At 42.5% G+C, this 23,731-nt stretch overlaps 3 protein-coding genes across 4 annotated transcripts in view; 2 read left to right on the top strand and 1 right to left on the bottom strand.

Moving 5' to 3' along the window:
- Window positions 1–1,649, bottom strand: part of dph5 (diphthamide biosynthesis 5) — a 56,026-nt gene extending 54,377 nt beyond the window's left edge. The window contains 2 exon segments of the mRNA XM_071344416.1: window positions 1,180–1,459; window positions 1,615–1,649. Coding sequence (XP_071200517.1) covers window positions 1,180–1,459; window positions 1,615–1,649 — 315 coding nt within the window.
- A 1,103-nt stretch (window positions 1,650–2,752) lies between these two features.
- s1pr1 (sphingosine-1-phosphate receptor 1) lies at window positions 2,753–6,706 on the top strand. The gene is made up of 2 exons (XM_071342604.1): window positions 2,753–2,918; window positions 3,751–6,706. The coding sequence occupies exon 2, from the start codon at window positions 3,947–3,949 to the stop codon at window positions 5,063–5,065; it is 1,119 nt and encodes a 372-aa protein (XP_071198705.1). The 5' UTR covers window positions 2,753–2,918; window positions 3,751–3,946; the 3' UTR covers window positions 5,066–6,706.
- A 1,231-nt stretch (window positions 6,707–7,937) lies between these two features.
- On the top strand, window positions 7,938–23,730 carry LOC139539545 (zinc finger and BTB domain-containing protein 37-like). 2 transcript variants are annotated; one of them, XM_071342601.1, is made up of 5 exons: window positions 7,938–9,442; window positions 9,602–9,684; window positions 12,276–13,279; window positions 13,674–13,773; window positions 16,453–23,730. In XM_071342601.1, the coding sequence occupies exons 3-5, from the start codon at window positions 12,300–12,302 to the stop codon at window positions 16,954–16,956; spliced, it is 1,584 nt and encodes a 527-aa protein (XP_071198702.1). In that variant the 5' UTR covers window positions 7,938–9,442; window positions 9,602–9,684; window positions 12,276–12,299; the 3' UTR covers window positions 16,957–23,730. The 2 variants fall into 2 exon arrangements, with proteins under 2 accessions (XP_071198702.1, XP_071198701.1); XM_071342600.1 differs by having other exon boundaries at window positions 7,939–9,442; window positions 9,602–12,095.
- The last annotated feature ends 1 nt before the right edge of the window (window position 23,731 follows it).

Here is a 23,731-nt window from a genome sequence, read left to right as displayed (position 1 = left end):
CTTCCTTATGGGGCCAATGTTATTCACGTCCTCGACTCTCTCATGAGAGTCGAGGAAACAAAGTCCTTGGAGCTCATGAAACAAAGTCCTTGGAGCTCAAAAGCACAGTCCTCTGTTCATTCCCCTTCTCCTTTCTTCCTCTCGCCCCTCCACGTATTCTTTCTGCATGGCTACTCTCCCTCTGACCTCTCGGACATTTGAGGGAGGGGGGGGGGGGGGGGGGTTAACATGCCTAAGGTTCCAGCTGCTTTGGATCACATTCACACAAATGTATCAAATACAACAGCAATGTGTACTGTAGCAAAGCATTAATGTGAAATGATTCGTATATACAGTCTAGAGGGCTTATTTGGATGGTCAATTTGTTTTGGATTCATGCTGATGTTCTGCTTCCATTAGGCCACTTTGGGAGCAACCACTATTGGAGGATAAATGGGCCAGAGTCCTGTGGTGGATAAAGACTGTCTAAGTGAAGGAGATCGAAAATAAACAAAGAAAGAGGTATGGCGGTGGGACTTCCCAAAATAAAGACCATGTCTCTCTCTGCAAGCAGGCTTGTGATCTCACTTGGTTTGATGGTCCAGAGAGCTGACAGCGATGGTGCCAACGCTCGCTCACAGACAACCAACTGGAGCAGGGATATAGATATTCTCCCCCTGTCAAAGAATTCACCAAAGAGACCTCTTGAAGGAAGTTTTCCATGTTGTCCTCTTTCCTTTGAGTTATTTTCCTCTCTCTTTGCTCTCTCTTTCTCACACAGACACAAACACGTAAGGATTTCCCCCCACTAATTCAAAGTAAAAATAATTAAAAAATGTAATTAACGCAAGAACATTTGATGTTGTGATTGCATAGGACTAAGTATACATCCTCTGAGGCAATACTTGGTGAAAACAGCTTTGGCAGCAATTACAGTCGTGAGCATTTTCTGGTTAAATCATTCCCAATACATAATGCAGCCACCATCATGTTTGAAACTAAGGGTGGTTTTGAATGAGTCACACACACACACACACACACACACACACACACACACACACACACACACACACACACACACACACACACACACACACACACACACACACACACACACACACACACACACACACACACACACACAGATTAATGGGCAGAAGACATCGAGCACAGGGGACGGAGCTGGGACTGTGGCGGCACAGGGGATGGAGCTGGGACTCTGGGAGCACAGGGGATGGAGCTGGGACTCTGGGAGCACAGGGGATGGAGCTGGGACTCTGGGAGCACAGGGGATGGACCTGGGACTCTGGGAGCACAGGGGATGGACCTGGGACTCTGGGAGCACAGGGGATGGACCTGGGACTCTGGGAGCACAGGGGATGGACCTGGGACTCTGGGAGCACAGGGGATGGACCTGGGACTCTGGGAGCACAGGGGATGGACCTGGGACTCTGGGAGCACAGGGGACAGAGCTGGGGCTCTGGGAGCACAGGGAGCGGTGGGGGGTTACTCATGGAGCACAGGGGACGGAGGGGGGTTACTCATGGAGCACAGGGGACGGAGGGGGGTTACTCATGGAGCACAGGGGACGGAGGGGGGGTTACTCATGGAGCACAGGGGACGGAGGGGGGTTACTCATGGAGCACAGGGGACGGAGGGGGGTTACTCATGGAGCACAGGGGACGGAGGGGGGGTTACTCATGGAGCACAGGGGACGGAGGGGGGTTACTCATGGAGCACAGGGGACGGAGGGGGGTTACTCATGGAGCACAGGGGACGGAGGGGGGTTACTCATGGAGCACAGGGGACGGAGGGGGGTTACTCATGGAGCACAGGGGACGGAGGGGGGTTACTCATGGAGCACAGGGGAAGGAGGGGGGTTACTCATGGAGCACAGGGGACGGAGGGGGGTTACTCATGGAGCACAGGGGACAGAGGGGGGTTACTCATGGAGCACAGGGGACGGAGGGGGGTTACTCATGCACATATAGCTTGACTTAATTTGGTGAAGGGGGGTCATCAGGGGGTGGAATAATGTGCACAGCTGGTGCATTCCCAGAGATAAAAGCACAATTATTTCTGAATTTATTAATGTTATTTTTGTATCATTATTGTTTTGTTATAATTACTACCACACCGACTGCTGGCTTTACCAATACTTAAAGTAATAGTAGTAGAGGTATCATAATAATTATTCATCTGTGTCCATTCGAATATCTAAATTCATGTTAGTAAGCATACTAAATCAACTCCACCACATCGTCAGAACAGATGTTGGTATTTTTAGGCAGGCTATTCTGTTCAGATTACAATGGAGGAACATTTGGGTTGAAGCCATAATCATCTTCCCATGGATATGAAAACTATCAACACAATCTATACATCTATCTATCTAGTATCTCAGATTATTACTACGCAATTACCATTTTACAATGTAATCTCTTGTATGTACCTGGTCATTTATGCATTTTAAAATAAAGTGCAACACAAATAGCCATATCAAACCACCACTTCATTAACAGACGCTAAATTGCTTGAACGCACATACATTTGACAAATATATATATATTTTTTACACTGATTTCATTGCCTATATTAATTTAATGTATGTGTTCTTGTGGAGAATTGGAAGAATTTCTAAATGTAAGGCACACTAAATTTCGAAATTCTAAATAAATGTAATCTCTGTGAATTTACTGCTGGACAACGCGACTGGGACGGTATGAGAGGGGAGGGTTGAGTTGCGCGTGTTGAACTGACAAAAAGATTCGCTTTTACTTAGCCTATCTTGCGCACGGTGCTCAGTCCATGGGATCACTGTGGGGAAACAACTCAGCCACTGGGAAATACACAAAAAGGTTTCTTACTTAGCAAATTGTGCCAATATAAAAGGTTGACACTTGTAAAGAATATTCGCATTGATGACGACTATTATTAAGGTAAGGAAACATGACATTGACATAATTTCTATATTTTATCAATGTATTTGGTCTAATTAGGTGTCTGGCCATCATTATTAGTAGGTTATGAAGAATTTAAAATAATGCAAATAAAACAACAAAAATACTATTTGCTTTCTAAAGTAATTTAAGATCATATCTTAAATAGGCCTACAGAAGAAATCGAAAAAACATGTTTGAACAAAATAACTTTCATCTTGCTCATCACTTGCCCATGAGTTTTAAACGCATTTCAAGTGAATGTTAAGACGCCGATAGTTAGATAGTTTTGCAAGTTAGTTCTTGCAAGTTTGTTCTGAAGTTCATGATTTTTTTCCCAAACGTATTTTTCTTTTATAGCTTACTTCATAGTTTACCAATGCGTCACCCCCATCTCATTCTTACCACAGATCAGAATCAGAATAGCCTATTACGATGGTCATTTAACCTATGCACCATCGCGATACTTTTCCATCTTGTGGAATTCAGCACACAGTTCAGAATCAGGTATCACGATCGTCATGTCCATAAAGGGCCGATCTGGGTCCGACTTTTCTGATTGTTTGCTTTATCACACATTCAACAACAAAAAATAGAGTAATCCTCCACTCTTTTACAAAATAATTGCCTCGGTCTCATGTTCACTTGTTTTTAGAAGGACTTTTGTTCTGTCTTTGTCTTTTGTTCAATTAGCCTACTGAATACTCAATCACCATTCCATATAAAAAGGGCAGGAGTAGCCTGAGCTAGTAAATAGATTGAAATTTAGAAAAATCTACAACAAAACATTTTCTCATGACTGTTCTAAATTGGTATTTTCAATTTTTTCCAGGAGTTTCATGATTGGGTCCAAGGACATTCTCACAATATCCTGTGACATTGAGGATTATTTGATTTGAGCGTCTGCAATGACAACCCATCAAGCGTTTAGGATTACCATTGCCAGCTGTGCCTTGACTCACCAGCTCCACTCAATGGACTAAAATCTTGAACTAAAGAATTTGGGGGATTTCATTAAAAACAGAACCATGGGTGACTCCATGTATTCTGACTTGATAGCCAGACACTACAACTTCACAGGGAAGCTCCGGAAAGTTGAGCAGGATTCCAGGCTCAAAGCGGACTCTGTGATTTTCATCATTGTATGTTGCTTCATTATTCTTGAGAATGTCTTGGTCCTGCTTACTATTTGGAGGACCAAGAAGTTCCACAAGCCCATGTACTACTTTATTGGGAACTTAGCTTTATCAGACTTGCTGGCTGGGGTGGTGTACACTGCCAACATTCTGCTGTCAGGTGCCAACACATACAAACTGACCCCCACACAGTGGTTCTTCCGGGAGGGTAGTATGTTTGTGGCCCTGGCAGCCTCAATCTTCAGCCTGTTGGCCATCGCCATCGAGCGCCACCTCACCATGCTGAAGATGAAGTTGCACAACAATGGCAACACGTGCCGTGTCTTCATGCTCATCAGCACCGTGTGGCTGATTGCAGCCATCTTGGGCGGCCTGCCCATCATGGGCTGGAACTGCATCCAGAGCATGCCCAGCTGCTCCACCGTACTGCCGCTCTACCACAAGACCTACATCCTGTTCTGCACCACCGTCTTCAGCGTCATCCTCATGGCCATCGTGGTGCTGTACGCGCGCATCTACGCCCTGGTGCGCACCCGCAGCCGCAAGATGGTGTTCCGCAAGGTCTCCAATGGCCGCGGCGGGGGTAGCGCTAGCAGCAAGAGCTCTGAGAAGTCAATGGCCCTGCTGAAGACCGTGATCATCGTGCTGAGCTGTTTCATCGCCTGCTGGGCCCCACTTTTCATCCTTCTGTTGCTGGACGTGGCCTGCGACATCCGCATGTGCCCCATCCTGTACAAGGCCGAGTGGTTCCTGGCCTTGGCCGTGCTCAACTCGGCCATGAATCCCCTCATCTACACACTCACCAGCAACGAGATGCGTCGCGCCTTCCTCAAAACGCTCCTGTGCTGCAGCGTCTGCATCCGGCCCTCCGGCAAGTTCTCCCAGCCCATTATTGGTGCAGAGTTCAGCCGGAGCAAGTCGGACAACTCGTCCCACCCCAATAAGGATGAGCCGGAATACTTGCCAAGGGAGACCATCGTATCCTCTGGGAATATCACCTCCTCTTCTTAAAGAGCCTTCTGGACTGTTGTGTGAAAAGTAGCTCCACTGCTTAGGAAATGTGGATGTATATATGTTTTTGTGCAGTGTGCAAGTGTGTTTGTGTGTGTACATTATGTATATAAATGTGTATACGTTGTGTGTGTGTGTGTGGTTTTGTTGCCCTGTGGATGTGTGTATGTACAGTATGTCAGTTTGTACAGTAAGTTGCCTCTTCAGTTTCCATTTGTTTTATCACTTCTCAAAGTGTCTGTCCATGTCAGAGAGTAGAGATGTATAGTTGTTTAGTTTGTTTTCTTCTACCCTCACATCTTCAACTGCCAGCATTGATCTGAATATTTTCATATTCAAAAGACAATGTCATAGGGAAGCACATACAGTATAACACCGAAACTATAAACCTGATTTACAGTATAGCACCTAAATTGTAAACCTGGCTTAGAGTATAGCACCTAAACTATAAACCTGATTTACAGTATAGCACCTAAATTGTAAACCTGGCTTACAGTATAGCACCTAAACTATAAACCTGATTTACAGTATAGCACCTAAATTGTAAACCTGGCTTAGAGTATAGCACCTAAACTATAAACCTGATTTACAGTGTAGCACCTAAACCCTAAAGCTAATTTACAGTATAGCACCTATATTGTAAACCTGATTTACAGTGTAGCACCTAAACCCTGAACCTAATTTACAGTATAGTACCTAAATTGTAAATCTGATTTACAGTATAGTACCTCAATTGTAAACCTGGTTTACAGTATTATGAGAAGAAGACGTTTTTGTCAAAGGTATTTTTTGTATTTAGTACAGCACTTGTTGTAAAAGTGCTAAATAAGAACCATCAACCCATTATAGGCGTTTACTGATTCTCTATAATGGGTGTTGATAGAAGAGTAAAAATTGTTTGTAGTGCTTATTGTTCTTATTGAAATATTTAAGAAATACAATGAATGAAGTGCTTGTGTATCTTCGACTTAACTCTGAAGGCTAGTACAATGTCAATTCTACCCCCTGATTGAGAATGTATTTTGTACTTGTAATTTGTTTTATTTCACTCTTATTGGATACAGTTCTTTGTAGCAAAGCAATGTAGTTGCAATAATAATTTATATTCAAAACAGCGAAAAAGGCGTTTGGTTTGTGTGACAAAGGTTATCTTTTTTATCCAGTCATGATTTTATTGTCCTTTCTGTTTCGCTTTTAGATGAAGATACTGTAGCTCCAGCCATTCAACATATTTGTCTGTCCCTCAGTTACCACTCTCAAAAAACCTTTCAACTCTCTTGTGAAAACCAGCATGCCGCAGTAATAGGGAAGGTCATGAGGTTGAAAACAAAAAAAGATTGACGTCAAAGGATAAGCAATAGCACTGGTCCATTCCTGAAAGTACCGACCCCAATAATTACTTACATTTTCATAATGGAATAAGTTAATGACAATGGGCACACACATCACCAATAGCTCACTGGAATCCTCCCATATAGATTTGTTGTTGAGAGCACCGTTAAACACCCATGGACAAGTACAATAACGCTTTTCAGGGGTCACGTAATCACAGTTTTCCAAACTCCCATGTGGACCCAAGTCATATTTTGCACATGTTTGGTTAGCTCTTAATAAATATTGGAAATAAAAAATGGTATTGTTGTTTTCTCTTGTTGTCTTTTCTTAACGGACAGGCTCAGTACAGAATGTTGTGACATTAAAGAAAAAAACTTTTTGTAACATAAAAGTTGTCATTTTGTTACCAGTTGTCATATTGTTAAAGTTGTCAAAGTTGGGTTAAATGAGGGGTTCCGACTAAGTTCTGCCACCTAAAGGTGGGGGACAGTAGTGGGAATTGGATAAATATCTGATAATAATAGGCTACTCATCTGAAAGCAACTAGTTTGGGGGGCAGGTCCAACAACTTACCCAGCTGTTTCAACAGCAGTCCTGAATAGGGTTGCAAAATTCCAGGAACTGCTTCTGGAAGTAACGTCAGCACAATAACTGTTTGTCAGGAGCTTCATGAAATGGGTTTCCATGGCCGAGGAGCCACACACAAGCCTAAGATCACCATATGCAATGCCAAGGGTCAGCTGAATTGGTGTAAAACTTGCCGCCATTGGACCCTGGAGCAGTGGAAACGGGTTCTCTGGAGTGATGAATCACACTTCACCATCTGGCAGTCCGACGGACGAATCTGGGTTTGGCGGATGCCAGGAGAACACTACCTGCCTAAAGTTTGGTGTAGGAGGAATAATGGTCTGGGGCTGTTTTTCATTGTTCGGGCTAGGCCCCTTAGTTACAGTGAAGGGAAATCTTAATGCTACAGCATACAATAACATTCTAGATGATTCTGTGCTTCCAACTTTGTGGCAACAGTTTGGGGAAGGCCCTTTCCTGTTTCAGAATGACAATGCCTCTGTGCAGTAAGCGAAGTCCATACAGAAATGTTTTGTCAAATGAGATGTTTGACAAGCAAGTGTCCACATACTCATGTAGTGTATATATAAAACACAGGTAAATCCCATTTTTGACTGCACTGGGCCTCAAATCGTGCTGGATTATGATATGATACTTAGCGCCTCCCTGTGGCTATCTGTTGTTATTGCTTCAGAAAGTAGTTTTTTGGTACAACATTTAAAATGTCTTTACATGAATATGTATGGCAGGTGTAATTCAAACGCATTATGAGATCGCGCCTGCACATTAGACCAATGAACAATGTTGCTAATGACACATCACTTTCATATTATGTATCATATGTTTAATGCCAACTATTTAGGAAAAATTTGAATGAAAATTACCTACCTGCTTGGCCCTTTAAGCTCCTTGTCCACCGCCTGTTCTGTTTTTTAGCTATTGTCCTTTCATCGGCTGTTGCTATACTAGCTTGCTTGCATATTTTAGCTAGCTAGTATTCAGGCATATATTGAATTAGCTTGCTCTATGCAAGATTAAACTAACTCCGTTATCTTTTAGGAGATTAATCTACCGAAATTAAATAATAAAATACTCAACAATTCCCTCCAGTAAGAGCCTACTACCATGTATTGTAGATATGTGATAGTAGAGTAGTGGCCTGAGGGCACACACTTAATGTGTTGTGAAAAGTGTTATTAATTGTAATGTCATGTAATATTTGTAATTGTATATAACTGCCTTAATATTGCTGGACATCAGGAAGGAGTAGCTGCTGCCTGGGCAGTAGCATAATGGAGATCCTTAATAATGACAAATACTGCTGCTCATTATCAGACAAACTGACGCGGGAATCGAGCCCTTCAAACTCGATTCAAGCTGTTGGATACTTTTTTTGCAACTTTCGCAGGCAAGTCTATTATTTCAACTTTTGCGGATGAGCTACTACCTACTTGGTATACAGAGACATCACATAGAACTGTGTTACTTAGTAAACTAAACTCCATATACATCTGGTTTGAGTTGAGTTGCAATGAGTGTCGAATCTGTCAGTCGATACTTGTAAAACTCATTTTAATCTTTAAATGCCTATCGTGTACTATGTTTGTCCTGTGTACATGCAGGCTTTTTTGTGTATGCTGAAATCCGTCGTTTTTTATTAAAACGCCATTTTTTGTGACGTCTGTCAAATTGCGCTCGGTAATCCACTGTTTCCCAATGGAGGCTGAAATTACGACTTCAACCGTGCGCTACCACTCGATACTTTTACAATGATCCATTCTATAACTTACTGTGTACCCGTGCTTATCCTGATCGTTATAGAGTTGTCAGTCGGAGTTGGAATCCATCGTTCTTTTAATAAAAAATTGCATTCTGTGCATCCCCTGTCAAAACTAAAGAATCTGCTGCTCTTTCTCCGTTAACAAACAATGGCTCCCTTGGCAATTGTACTTTTATCAAAAACTACGGATTTCAGCACCCAAGGAAAAGTTTGCAGTTACACAGGACAAACATAGGTACATGGTAGGCGTTCAAGAATTGTTATTTTTACAAGTATCGACTGACACTGACTCGATGTAGTCGTAAGTACACACCGCTGACAGTTATCGCAACTCAATTTTATTGAGATGTATATGGATTTGAACGCGATCAAGATTAAGCCTTTATGGGCCCTGGAAAGGGAGGGATAGCACTAAAAGTGGTCAACATAATTTAGATGCAAGAAATATTTGCCAAAAATTAGAGTTATAAACAACACTTTGGGAGAATACAAGAAAGAATTGAGTTGAAAAATGAATAATTGATAGAGTACTGTGGATGACAATATCCCTGTGAACCTCTCATGCCCTTGTAACCTTGTGAATCTAAGGTAAACAAAACTAACAACATTAGACAAAGGGTCAGGTTTGAGTTTGTTTCCAGCTTCACAACCCCTGGACACCATGTGTGTCCATGTCGGGTTTTATTGAGCCTTTGGTGAGTGTACTGTATTAGGCTACTTTCTTTTCTGATTCCAATCGTTTTACCATCAAGTGATTTTGTTTTGATTCCTGAAATAAATATTACGAATAATATATAATAATATATTAGGAACATAATAGGAACATAAGGCTTTATCGTTGTTTTTTTTTACAGAAATGTTTGGTGATCGACTAGGAATGCCTTGGAGATCGACCAGTGGATCGCGATCGACCGGTTGGTGACCACTGCTCTAGAAAGTTGAGTGAAGTTCAATCTCATGCTTTTCTCTGTGGGCTGACATTTCTGTACGGCAGTTCCGGGGAGCTGTGTGGCAGTCTTAGAGGGAACATTGCTGATGATTCAACCATAAACGCATCAGCAACCACAGCTAATGAAGTCAATGAAACCCTTAACAAAGAGTTGCCGTCTGTTTTGGAATGGGTGGCCAGTAATAAACTGGTCCTGAACATCTCTAAAACTAAGAACATTGTATTTGGTACAAATCATTCCCTAAGTTCTGAATCTGGTAATGAACGGTGTGGCTGTTGAACAAGTTGAGGAGACTAAATTAATTTGCCGTTACCTTAGATTGTAAACTGTTATGGTCAAAACAGATTCAATGGTTGTAAAGATGGGGAGAGGTTTGTCCGTAATAAAGAGATGCTCTGCTTTTTTGACACCACACTCCACAAAGCAAGTCCTGCAGGTTCTAGTTTTATCTTATCTTGATTATTGTCCAGTCATATGGTCAAGTGCTGCAAAGACCTGGTTAAGCTGCAGCTGGTCCAGAACAATTACACATGATACTGACACACACACACTTACCCCACTAGACATGCCACCAGGGGTCTTTCACAGTCCCCAGGTCCAGAACAAATTCAAGGAAACATACAGTATTAAACAGAGCCATGAGTGCATGGAACTGCCATCTTATGTAGCACAAGTGAACAGAAAACCTGGTTTAAAAAAAACAAATAAAGCAACACCTCACGGCACAACGCCTATCCTGCGTGACCTACTTGTTGTGTGTATGTATTGACATGTATGTGTAACTGATGTATTGTGTGTGTGCATCTATATGCATGTTTTGAAATGTATGTAAATTGTAAAGTCTTTTGTCTGTAATGTCTTTTTCGTTACACGTCGGACCACAGTAAGACTAGCTGTCCCAACTGGCGTTGGCTAATGGGATCCGACGGGGACCAGTACGAAAAAAGTACCAAAATGTAGGCACTCACTACTGTAAGTCGCTCTGGATAAGAGCGTCTGCTAAATGACTAAAATGTCAATAAAAATCCTAATAAATAAAATAAAATCCTCAACTGTCAAATCAAGCAACTTTTGGGCTCCCGAGTGGCGCAGCAGTCTAAGGCACTGCATCTCAGTGCTAGAGGCGTCACTACAGACCCTGGAACGATTCCAGGCTGTATCACAACCGGCCGTGATTGGAAGTAGGGTTAGGGTTTGGCCGGGGTAGGCCGTCATTGTAAATAAGTATTTATTCTTAACAGACTTGCCTAGTTAAATAAAGGTTAAATTAAAAAACAACTACCAAACGCTGAAAAAAACGAAGGAACCAGCGATATTTATAACTAGTTCATCAAGATAACTAATCTGTGTATTTTACAGTGGGAGTAAATAAAACACAGTGGGCAGAACAAGCAAGGAGTTGGGCAAAGCCAAGCACGAGCTCACGAGATCCTATTGGCTCGTTGTAGCATGTATTTGCATATCTTAAAACTTTGACATAGCGTCAAGTCTATGAAACTTAGTGAACTTGTTCGTAAAATATTTTAGTTTTGGGAACAGAAAAATGTATTGAGATCAGATGTTTAATCGATGAGAAAATTACCTGAATGTCGGCCCAGTTTTACCTAGTTCCATCCTCTCACTACCCGCGACTGGACTTCCTCTCACTACCATATTTGGTGTTGAGAAAACGTTCTGAACGTACGCTTCAGCGTTATAGCCCCTATGACGTGTCTGAGTTAACCCTTCGTTTGCGCCATAAACATCTATTTGACTTCAAGGTATTGCATTCTGGGAACCGATGTTATTTTATCCCGCGTCTTTTCTGTTCTCTAACGACTTGTCCATTAGAAGAGAACACTACTTCCCATAATGCAAATGTAGTCCCCCCCCCCCCAGTCAAAGTTGGTCCGTCTGCTGTGAAATGAAATTGGAAAATGAGAGCAGCGAAAGGAGTAACCGAGGAGATAAAATTGAAAATATTGCACATTGACATCAAATATGCGACAGTACCGCAGTTGTATTAGCGACGGTTCGTTATGACAAACGTTGCACGGTGTTCTGTCTTGCTCCGTTTTTGTTAGCTATATGGATGTTGAACTAGCTGGCTAGCCACCTCCCTGTCACGAGCAACGCCGGGGTGTATTCTTCGTTTAGACTTCGGTTCATCACCGTACTGCATGTTGCAGTGGCCGAAAGGAGGGCCAGGGCTCGGTTATAGCATTTGAGATTCACCGCTGTACAAGAGCATCAGTTCACAACATTTGTCAACAATGCACAACTCGTTGCAAGCTATAATTATTGCCATCTTTTATGCAAGTTAGCCAGTCAGCAGTTAATATTATGGCACAGTACAGAAATTAATAGCCAGTAACATTTCATTGCCGTGGTACAAGTGCAGGTGGTGCATTCCGAAAAGGTATGCAAGTTGTCCTCTAGCAAAGTTCGGTTAGGTTGTCAAACAGTTGAGCTATATGTCTGCAAGTTTCCAACTTGTCAATATTCTTTTTGTGTACATGAAGTAATATAAAAGTGATTTTTTTCATTATTGTATCATATATATAGCTAGATAATTATCATGTCCCTTCCCTCTGCACAGTGATAAGGGATCATACACGGCAGGATGGAGCGAGGAGGCACCATGGAGCGAGCAGGTAGCATCCAGCTGGACGTCCCTGAATTTAGCAACTCTGTGCTGTCCCAACTGAACCAGCTGCGTATGCAGGGGCGGCTGTGCGACATAGTGGTGAACGTGCAGGGCCAGAGCTTCCGTGCTCACAAGGTTGTGTTGGCTGCCAGCTCCCCTTACTTCCGAGACCACATGTCACTGGGCCAGATGAGCACTGTGTCCCTGTCAGTCATCCGCAACCCCTCGGTGTTTGATCAGCTCCTCTCATACTGCTACACCGGGAGGCTGTGCCTGCAGCTGGCCGACATCATCAGCTACCTGACGGCCGCCAGCTTCCTGCAGATGCAGCACATCATTGACCGCTGCACGCAGATCCTGGAGGGCATCCATCTAAAGATCAGCCTGGCGGAGGAGGAGCTGGGGGCCGGAGGGGGGCACAGGGGGGCTGGGAGCTTGGAGGAAGGAGGAGGAGGTGGGGTAGGAACATCAGGGTGCTCCGTAAGCCCGCGCCACAGCAGCCCCAGGGTTCTGGGCCCTCAAGGAAGCAGAACCCGAGGTGCCATGGATATCCGAGAGGTGGGAAGCCCAGCGGGGGAGTCCATGAGCCCCCAGATGGTGGAGCACAGTGGGCTTGGCCCGGAGGGTCTGCCTGGGGGGGTGGAAGTGGGCAGCAGGCTGGGGAAGAAGCCCATACTGCGCATCAATCGGGCCGGCCAGTGGTACGTGGAGGCAGAGTCGGAGAGGGGGAGCGGCGGTGAAGAGGGGGAGTCAATGAGGGTGGTGGATGGTTTGAGGATAAAGACGGAGAGGATGGAAGAGTGGACGGGGGTTGATACCCAGGAAGAAGGGAGCGGGGCGGAAGAGGGAGCAGCCATGATGATTGACACGTCCGGGTGCAGCTCGCTGGTGCAGGAGGGTATTGTCACGGGGGCCAAGAGCTCTCAGCCCTCCAGCAGCTTCAGTGAGACTGAGAGGTGGGTACAAGTTCCAGGGAAGCAGTCACTTTATATAATATATATGCCATTTAGCAGACACTTTCATTCAAAGTGACTTAGTCATGTGTGCATACATTTTTTTCCTATGGGCAGTCCCGGGAATTGAACCCACTATCTTGGCATTGCAAGAACCATGCATCTGAGCTACACCATGTAAAAGGAGTGTGCATGCACGTTTTAAACTGAAGTAAATTTCAGTACAAAGTACCTCAGAAAAGCACTTTGGGTAACATTTTAAGATTATTGAGTGAAAATTCTATACAAAAGCAGCCTACTATATGTATTGCTAATGGAAGATGGAGTGCTAAGGTAAATGGCTCAGTGGACTTGCCTGCTGAAGAGGTTTGAGGATCAAGTATCTTTGTCCTGTCAGGTTTAGTCCTACTGGCAGTGTGGTGGTGATGGCAGAGAGACCGAGAGCCAAGAGTGAGTCACCCAGCAGAGTAGACGACCAGTGCCATCCCAACTCGCAGGTATGTGTCACCCTCATCGACTGGTATCCTACCCTGGTGGTCAGCACTCTGCATTTCCAAAGTCCACCATACAACGCTAGTCCAAAAAAAAGCTAGCTTTCAGTCCAGGTGCAATCAATGATCTTTTAAGGTCTCAAGGGAGGTTATGGATTGGTACACTAGCCTGTTACATACTCGATGACTATAGCACTGAGCCGCGTACTCTATGATTAAGGGGTTTACTACTAAGGGGAATCATGCATGTTGTGTGCATTCCTCATGGACACGTACAAACATAGAGGTGATGATGATGATGCAGGCCCTGTGAACAACTCCTTAATCTGGCCCTGTGGAAAGTCCTTAATTAGATTTCAGAAATACTCCATAATACAGGAAGAGAAGACTTTCCCCAACACCTATGACATCAGCTTATATTAAGGGTCTTAGTTAAGACATAACTATTATGGGAACCCATGACAGAAGTGTGGTACCTTCGACAACAATTCCAACTGCAAATACAGTGCCTTGCAAAAGTATTCATCCCCCTTGGCGTTGTTTTCCTATTTTATTGCATTACAACCTGTAATTTAGATAGATTTTTATTTGGATTTCATGTAATGGACATACACAAAATAGTCCAAATTGGTGAAGTGAAATAAAAATAAAAACTTGTTTCAAAGAATGATATAAATAAAACGGAAAGTGGTGCGTGCATATGTATTCACCCCCCTCCCCCCCCCCCCCCCTTTGCTATGAAGCCCCTAAATAAGATCTGGTGCAACCAATTACCTTCAGAAGTCACATAATTAGTTAGATTGCACACTTGGACTTTATTTAAGTGTCACATGATCTCAGTATATATACACCTGTTCTGAAAGGCCCCAGAGTCTGCAACACCACTAAGCAAGGGGCACCACCAAGCAAGTGGCACCATGAAGACCAAGGAGCTCTCCAAACAGGTCAGGGACAAAGTTGTTGTGGAGAAGTACAGATCAGGGTTGGGTTATAAAAAAAATATCAGAAACTTTGAACATCCCACGGAGCACCATTAAAGACCATGGCACCACAACAAACCTGCCAAGAGAGGGCTGCCATCAAAACTTACGGACCAGTCAAGGAGGGCATTAATCAGTTAGGCAACAAAGAGACCAAAGATAGCCCTGAAGGAGCTGCAAAGCTCCGCAGCGGAGATTGGAGTATCTGTCCATAGGACAACTTTAAGCCGTACACTCCACAGAGCTGGGCTTTACAGAAGAGAGGCCAGAAAAAAGCCATTGCTTAAATAAAAAATAAGCAAACACGTTTGGTGTTCGCCAAAAGGCATGTGGGAGACTCCCCAAACATATGGAAGAAGGTACTCTGGCCAGATGAAACTAAAATTGAGCTTTTTGTCCATCAAGGAAAACGCTATGTCTGGCACAAACCCAACACCTCTCATCACCCCGAGAACACCATCCCCACAGTGAAGCATGGTGGTGGCAGCATCATGCTTTGAGGTTGATTTTCATCGGCAGGGACTTGGAAACTGGTCAGAATTGAAGGAATGATGGATGGCGCTAAATACAGGGAAATTCTTGAGGGAAACCTGTTTCAGTCTTCCAGAGATTTGAGACTGGGACGGAGGTTCACCTTCCAGCAGGACAATGACCCTAAGCATACTGCTAAAGCAACCCTCGAATGGTTAAAGGGGAAACATTTAAATATCTTGGAGTGGCGTAGTCAAATCCCAGACCTCAATCCAATTGAGAATCTGTGGTATGACTTAAAGATTGCTGTACACCAGTGGAACCCATCCAACTTGAAGGAGCTGGAGCAGTTTTGCCTTGAAGAATGGGCAAAAATCCCAGTGGCTAGATGTGCCAAGCTTATAGAGACATACCCCAAGAGACTTGCAGCTGTAATTGCTGCAAAAGGTGGCTCTACAAAGTATTAACTTTGGGGGTGAATAGTTATGCATGCTCAAGTTTTCAGTTTTGTTTGTCTTATTATTTGTTTCACAATAAAAAATATTTTGCATCATCAAAGTGGTAGGCATGTTGTGTAAATCAAATGATACAAACCCCCCAAAAATCTATTTTAATTCCAGGTTGTAAGGCAACAAAATAGGGGAAATGCCAAGGGGGGTGAGTACTTTCTCAAGCCACTGTAGCAATTATACACACTGAGTGTACAAAACATTAGGAACGACTTCCTAAAATTGAGTTGCACCACCTTTTGCCCGCAGAACAGCCTCAATTCATCGGGGCATGGACTCTACAAGGTGTTGAAAGCATTCCACAGGGATGCTGGCCCATGTTGACTCCAATGTTTCCCACAGTTGTCAAGTTGGCTGGATGTCCTTTAGGTGGTGGACCATTCTTGATGCACACGGGAAACTGTTGAGGGTGAAAAACCCAGCAATGTTGCACTTCTTGAAACAAAATGTTGCGCCTGGCACCTACTACCATACTCTGTTCAAAGGCACTTAAAAAGTTTGTCTTGTCCATTCACCCTCTGAATGGCACACACAATCTATGTCTCAAGGCTTAAACATCCATCTTTAAGTGCATTTAACAGGTGACATCAATAAGGGATCATAGTTTTCACCTGGTCTGTCTATGTCATGGAAACAGCAGGTGTTCCTAATGTTTTGTACAGTGTACATCTAGTGTTACAATGAGTGTTGACAGTCTTGAGACGTACCTCTTGTTTGTCTTTCAGGGGGAGGAGCAGGCTGTGTTGGGCGGCTACGAGGAGTACCTGCGTGAACAGGTGGCTGACCGCTGGTGCCACTACAACCCTCGACTCACCTGCATCTACTGCTGCAAGTCCTTCAACCAGAAGGGCAGCCTGGACCGCCACATGAGGCTGCACATGGGCATCACACCTTTCGTGTGCCGCATCTGTGGCAAGAAATACACCCGCAAGGACCAGCTCGAGTACCACATCCGCAAGCACACAGGAAACAAGCCCTTCCATTGCCACGTCTGCGGGAAGAGCTTCCCCTTCCAGGCCATCCTCAACCAGCACTTCCGCAAGAACCACCCGGGCTGCGGCCCTCAAGAGGTGGCCCACAGCGCCTCCCCAGAGACCACCACTGTCTCTTCCCGGGGGGGGCAGAACGAGGAGGGGTCGCCCAGCCAGGAGGAGCCAGATGGGGGTGGAGGTGGGGCCTCTTTCAGAGAGGGTGTCCAGGCCTCTGTCTCCACCACTGGGCCTGATTGACCCAGTGGACCAGGGAGGGAGATGGTTGGGGTATAGGAGGACAGGGTATAGGTTAGGTTAATGGTTTGTACTCTCCTGCCAGGGGAGGAAAGACAATGTATGTTGAAGTTGCTTCAAAGGAAAGGATAAAAAGGGGGAGGTCAGAAGGTCAAGTCCATCCAGGGTGGGATTTTTATAAGCATTTTTTTTTTTTATCCTTCGACTAAACCGCAGGGACAGGAGAACGAAGCAACAGAGTAGTTTGATATGGCACTTCGTAATATGTCGTTATTTATAAATGATATTTCCGCTTTAAACCATATCTACCTTCACAATACAAACATGAACAGATTAAGCCAACACATGAAGAAATGCCACACACTCCCAATAACCTCACAACACTGAATGCAGTGGTTTTTATTTGACTATTTTCTTATGTTAGTTTTATTATTTTGTATAATAACTACATACAATTTCAATTCTTGCATTTTGTCTTGAGACAATCTTGAACAGATGGGGGTCAGTGATAATCAGACTCTTCTTCATACATTATATGGGCAATTCCACGGTTACTCATGGTTTTCACATAAAAATGTATGTCAAACAAAAAGCAATGGTTGCAAAGTTAAACAAACCATACACATTTTTACACAAGGACTACTTTTAACAATTTCCAATTTTACAAAAACACATTTACTTGAGGTAATAAAAACATTTACTTGAACAGTGCAGAGGCAAAGTTTGGTATCAGAATGACAGCACCAACAGCACAAACCGTCATTCTGTTACCAAACTTTGCATCTGCTCAAGTAAATTAATTTTTGTCAAATGTTCTGTGTAATTTGTTAAGTAGCCCTTGTACATAGTTGTATGGTTTGTTTACAGAGAGCATCACTGTTACTGTGGAATTGCCCATGTGCCAGAATGGCTTAAAAATGCAATTCCACATGAATAGTAGATATGGCGCAGTGAACAAAACCAGTTAATTTGGTTGAGTAATGAGTACAATTATGAAAATAAGACTGATGTCGGTCTTATGACGATTTTATGTCATGCGTCTTAACACGGCTAAATGCATTCAGAAGTATACCATTATTTAATCACTGCAACACTTTCACAATGTATTAAGATATTGGCAAAGGTAAGAGGCCTTTTAAAGAGGACTCTTGTTAATCCATATGTATTTGACCCATACCTCCATATTCTTTAACCAGCTGCTGAATGCATACTTCTATACAGGAACACAGGAAACTTATTTTTTATTTTATTTTTTAACCTCAGATAAGCTACAATAAAACTCTCTTACCTCTCACACATCACTACGCAATACAGCTCTGCTCCAAGCAGATTGGTCGATGCACTCAGTTGAATTTACAGTATGTTCTAATTTTTCTATGTTGTGGTTAACTACCTTTTTTATAAGTGACAGTTTTTTTTGCATAAGCGCATCTTCTGAACATTTTTATCTAGCTCTGACAATGTATCTGGAGGATGTAGAGACAAGATTGTAATGGAGGACACTCATATCGCTATTGGGGGTGTCCTAAGGAGGAGAGATGAGACTCTGCAGCTGTTCTGTAGTACCACCCAAGAGAAAGACTCTGCAGCTGAACTGTAGTATCACCCAAGAGAAAGACTGCAGCTGTTCTGTAGTACCACCCAAGAGAAAGACTCTGCAGCTGAACTGTAGTACCACCCAAGGGAAAGACTGCAGCTGTTCTGTAGTACCACCCAAGAGAAAGACTCTGCAGCTGTTCTGTAGTACCACCCAAGGGAAAGACTCTGCAGCTGTTCTGTAGTACCACCCAAGAGAAAGACTCTGCAGCTGTTCTGTAGTACCACCCAAGGGAAAGACTCTGCAGCTGTTCTGTAGTACCACCCAAGAGAAAGACTCTGCAGCTGTTCTGTAGTACCACCCAAGGGAAAGACTGCAGCTGTTCTGTAGAACCACCCAAAGGAAAGACTCTGCAGCTGTTCTGTAGTACCACCCAAGAGAAAGACTCTGCAGCTGTTCTGTAGTACCACCCAAGAGAAAGACTCTGCAGCTGTTCTGTAGTACCACCCAAGAGAAAGACTCTGCAGCTGTTCTGTAGTACCACCCAAGAGAAAGACTCTGCAGCTGTTCTGTAGTACCACCCAAGAGAAAAACTCTGCAGCTGTTCTGTAGTACCACCCAAGAGAAAGACTCTGCAGCTGTTCTGTAGTACCACCCAAGAGAAAGACTCTGCAGCTGTTCTGTAGTACCACCCAAGAGAAAAACTCTGCAGCTGTTCTGTAGTACCACCCAAGAGAAAGACTCTGCAGCTGTTCTGTAGTACCACCCAAGAGAAAAACTCTGCAGCTGTTCTGTAGTACCACCCAAGAGAAAAACTCTGCAGCTGTTCTGTAGTACCACCCAAGAGAAAGACTCTGCAGCTGTTCTGTAGTACCACCCAAGAGAAAGACTCTGCAGCTGTCCTGTAGTACCACCCAAGAGAAAGACTCTGCAGCTGTTCTGTAGTACCACCCAAGAGAAAGACTCTGCAGCTCAACTGTAGTACCACCCAAGAGAAAGACTCTGCAGCTGAACTGTAGTACCACCCAAGAGAAAGACTGCAGCTGTTCTGTAGTACCACCCAAGAGAAAGACTCTGCAGGTGTTCTGTAGTACCACCCAAGAGAAAGACTCTGCAGCTGTTCTGTAGTACCACCCAAGAGAAAGACTCTGCAGGTGTTCTGTAGTACCACCCAAGAGAAAGACTCTGCAGCTGTTCTGTAGTACCACCCAAGAGAAAGACTCTGCAGCTGTTCTGTAGTACCACCCAAGAGAAAGACTCTGCAGGTGTTCTGTAGTACCACCCAAGAGAAAGACTCTGCAGCTGTTCTGTAGTACCACCCAAGAGAAAGACTCTGCAGCTGTTCTGTAGTACCACCCAAGAGAAAGACTCTGCAGCTGTTCTGTAGTACCACCCAAGAGAAAGACTCTGCAGCTGTTCTGTAGTACCACCCAAGAGAAAGACTGCAGCCCACTGATGCTACAGATGTTCCATCACCAAAGGATAGACATGCTTGTTACAGTGGAGTGTGTTCCACTGGAAATCAATCATTAAGAAGAGGAGGCATCCAAAGGAATTGAGAGGACAAGCCAAGGGTCGTATTTCCCTCCCTCGCAGGGAGGCCAAAATAACTACGCCAAGCACTTCAATTAAGGAGGGGTTTGAAATAATTACATTTTTAAAGAAATATGTCAAAGATATATCGCAAATTGAATTTAACTTAAAACATTGTTTTTATACAGATAAAGGGTAGCACAGTGGATTGGCCGTTTATTTTCTTTTTGTTTTAGAACTGAATCATTTGTGGGTGTGACGGGAGTTTTTAATGAATGGGTGTGACGGGAGTTTTTAATGAATGGGTGTATGCAAGTGAAAAACGTTTACTGATTTGTCCACTGGGTTTTTCTTATCTGAAATGAGAATGCATTACACATCACCACAGTACACCTCGGTTAATATTCGTCAGACAAAAACAGATCAACATTCTTTATAAATATCAGGTATTTTTGTTTACTGTTTTTAAGTTTACTCTGTTTGTATGTAACATTTAAGGGGTTTTAGATAACCATGGAGCTTGGGCTACCTGCAGAGAAATCTTACAGCAAGCCTTATTTAGCAAGTGCAGCTTAACGAAGATTAAATGTATACTGAACTAAAATATAAATGCAATATGCAACAATTTCAAAGAGTTTACTGAGTTACAGTTCCTATAAGGAAATCAGTCAATTTAAATGAATTCAGTTGGCCCTAATCTATGGATTTCACATGAATGGGCAAGGGTGCAGCTGTGGGTGGGCCTGGGAGGGCATAAACCCACCCACTGGGGAGCCAGGCCCAGCCAATCAGAAATAGTTTTTCCCCACAAAAGGGCTTTATTACAGACAGAAACACTCCTTAGTAACCCCCCCCCCCCCCCCCCCAAATGATCCCGCAGATGAAGAAGCCGGATGTGGAGGTCCTGGGCTGGTGTGGTTACACATGATCTGCGGTTGTGAGGCCGGTTGGACGTACTGCCAAATTCTCTAAAATGACGTTGGAGGTGGCTTATGGTAGAGAAATGAACATTCAATTCTCTGGCAACAGCTCTGGTGAACATTCCTGCGGTCAGCATGCCAATTTTACGCTCCCTCAAAACTTGAGACATCTGTGGCATTGTGTTGTGTGACAAAACTACTCATTTTAGAGTGGCCTTTTATTGTCCCCAGCAGAAGGTGCACCTGTGTAATGATCATGCTGTTTAATCAGCTTCTTGATATGCCACACCTGTCAGGTGGATGGATTATCTTGGCAAAGGAGAAATGCTCACTAATGGGGATGTAAACAATTTGTGCAAACATTTTTAGAGAAATAAGCTTTTTGTGCCTATGGAACATTTCTGGGATCTTTTATTTCAGCTCATGAAACATCAGACCAACACTTTACATGTTGCGTTTATATTTTGTTCATTGTATGCATTGATAACATATGTTTTATTTTTTAAGTGAAGATGCCCTTATGGAAGTAGCAATGCAGCTATTATCTTATATTGAAACTAGGGATGCACGAATTTGGAAATTCTTGGTCAATAACCAATATTTTCTTGTCCATGATGGCTGATACTGATATGACATTACAAATATTGTGTGAACAACTAGCTATTCAATTCATCAAAATACTTTTTTTTTTAACCTTTTTTTAAAATCAATGAGCAAATGTTGTAAAGATCAAACATTTTCACCTAGAAACACTTTCCAGTGCACCTTGTCATTTTATTGTAGCTCAGATTTAAAGCACTAATCAGCAGTTGAAGCAATAACAAAGTGTGTTCCCCAACCCTGTTTCGGTGAGAAATGAAACCACTCAAATTCATAGACAAAGCTAATGGATGCAAGAACTGACCATCCATGCTTAAAAAAGTATAGTTTAAACCATGTTTTGAGGCTATATAGTGTTTGTTTACATTTACAAACATTGAGTAAAATAATCTTACTTTGGGTTCTGATGGGGTTCGACATTATGTTATAATCAATGGGTCAATGGGTACATAATTCATTTGAGTACAACAATGTATGTAGCAACTGCAGATTGTCCCTTTAACACCATCCACTATTAGTCCAGTTTGTCAGCCATCATCGATCTATACCGATATGAAAGGCAGATATACAGTATCACGCATCCCTGATTGAAACATAGGTATATTAATACTCATGGTTGTAGCTGGAAGATTCTTTACAATGTGATTGCTTCAGCTAACAAAATTTGAAGATGGTCTTGAATTGTTCAATGATGGAAGATTTATGTGAACATTTTAGTCACACTCACAGTTAATGCTTCTAAGCCAGTGGTCACCAACCTTGGTTCTGGAGAGCTCCAATTATGCTGACTTTAGAATTAAAGCATTAAATTAAAGAATTATAGCATTCCAATGTAGAACTAAAGTGGAATGATTTTAATTGACAGATTTTCAGATACAGTTGATTTCATTCATCTTAGAGGTATAGTACATTACAAACCTTGATGCTGGTAAACCTGGAATCCAGATAGAGAAGTGTTCCATCATTATGAAAATGTGTAAAAACTATTTGATTTTTAAACAATTACTATAAAACAGAACAATTATTATGAAACCGAATACAACTATTTTTGTTAAAAATAATAATTCCCACCAGGTACCGGGTTTGCTTGATTTGAATTTGTTTGAATAGCCTTTTTGGGGGTTTGATCAAGATTTATTGTTTCATGCCTTTTTCTTTGTTTAGAACTAAAATGGCTTTTTATTTTATTTTTAATAAGCTTTAACTGCTTTAAGTGATTATTGATTATTGAACCCTTGTATGTGTATTGTTACTGCTGAATGTAGATCAATGACAGGAACAAGCTCTCGTGAACTAGCCTCTAGTTTGAGCAAATAACAGATTTATGGCGGTTTTCATCGTCTCCACTTACCTCTATGTCCTGTGAAGATTCTTACTAAGCTAGTGAGAGGATGACAATAATACAGATATAGTTTATTAAAGTACTGTCCTGAAAAGTCCTGTTTTGACCCATCTGTCCAACTGTGAAAAACAACATATGAAGCTAAAAAACGTTAAGGAATCCAAACATTTCAGTTACTTTAATGTATGGTCAAGCTGAGCCCATATTTAGCAGTGATGCATGTCTTTGTCATAGGTTTTTAATGCCAAACTTGGGAAAGTTCCTTTATCTATATATTTTCTCCAAAACTTGCCAAATAATGATTTATTAGGTGATATTTAATATATTCTACATTTTGTGCTATTATGTCCTTGTTTTGCTGCTTCATTGAGCTATCGTGTCTTATCAGATATATTCTTTAACAGTTGTCTCAATGTTTATACACAAAGATGCATATGTATATCCAATATGGTTTTGACCACAAAATGCTTACTCCAACAAATCATTAAGCTATGTAATTAATGACTTACAGTAAAATATTATTTGACATTAAAAATATATTAATAAAAACATTATATCTCAAAGGAAATGGAATATATTATATGACAATATTTAAAACGTTTCCTGTTAAGTGAGGTACAAAACCAGCTGTGATCTTGCAGGTTATATGTGAAGTTTATTTTTATTTTGCATGGTCCTGTTCCTGAAAAAGAAACATTGATTACACTGTAAAGGCCAAAGGTTGATTTGTTATTGTTTTTGATCATGTGAAAATGGGTTACTTCACAATAACCACTATCATTTTCTTCACTAGTACATATTAAAGTACATTCTTCTTAAAGGAAATAAAAATACATCACAAAGTGG

Source organism: Salvelinus alpinus, chromosome 15, assembly GCF_045679555.1.
Source record: "Salvelinus alpinus chromosome 15, SLU_Salpinus.1, whole genome shotgun sequence".
Taxonomy (NCBI): domain Eukaryota; kingdom Metazoa; phylum Chordata; class Actinopteri; order Salmoniformes; family Salmonidae; genus Salvelinus; species Salvelinus alpinus.
Note: the sequence above shows the minus strand (reverse complement) of the source record. Positions and strands in the feature narration are given on the sequence as shown.

Bases quoted from the DNA above. Each gene is read 5' to 3' on its own strand.
- s1pr1 (XM_071342604.1), top strand. From the start codon at position 3,947: ATGGGTGACTCCATGTATTCTGACTTGATAGCCAGACACTACAACTTC.
- LOC139539545 (XM_071342601.1), top strand. From the start codon at position 12,300: ATGGAGCGAGGAGGCACCATGGAGCGAGCAGGTAGCATCCAGCTGGAC. The intron at 13,280-13,673 runs GTGGGTACAAGT...TTGTCCTGTCAG, and splicing joins AGCTTCAGTGAGACTGAGAG to GTTTAGTCCTACTGGCAGTG. The intron at 13,774-16,452 runs GTATGTGTCACC...TTTGTCTTTCAG, and splicing joins AGTGCCATCCCAACTCGCAG to GGGGAGGAGCAGGCTGTGTT.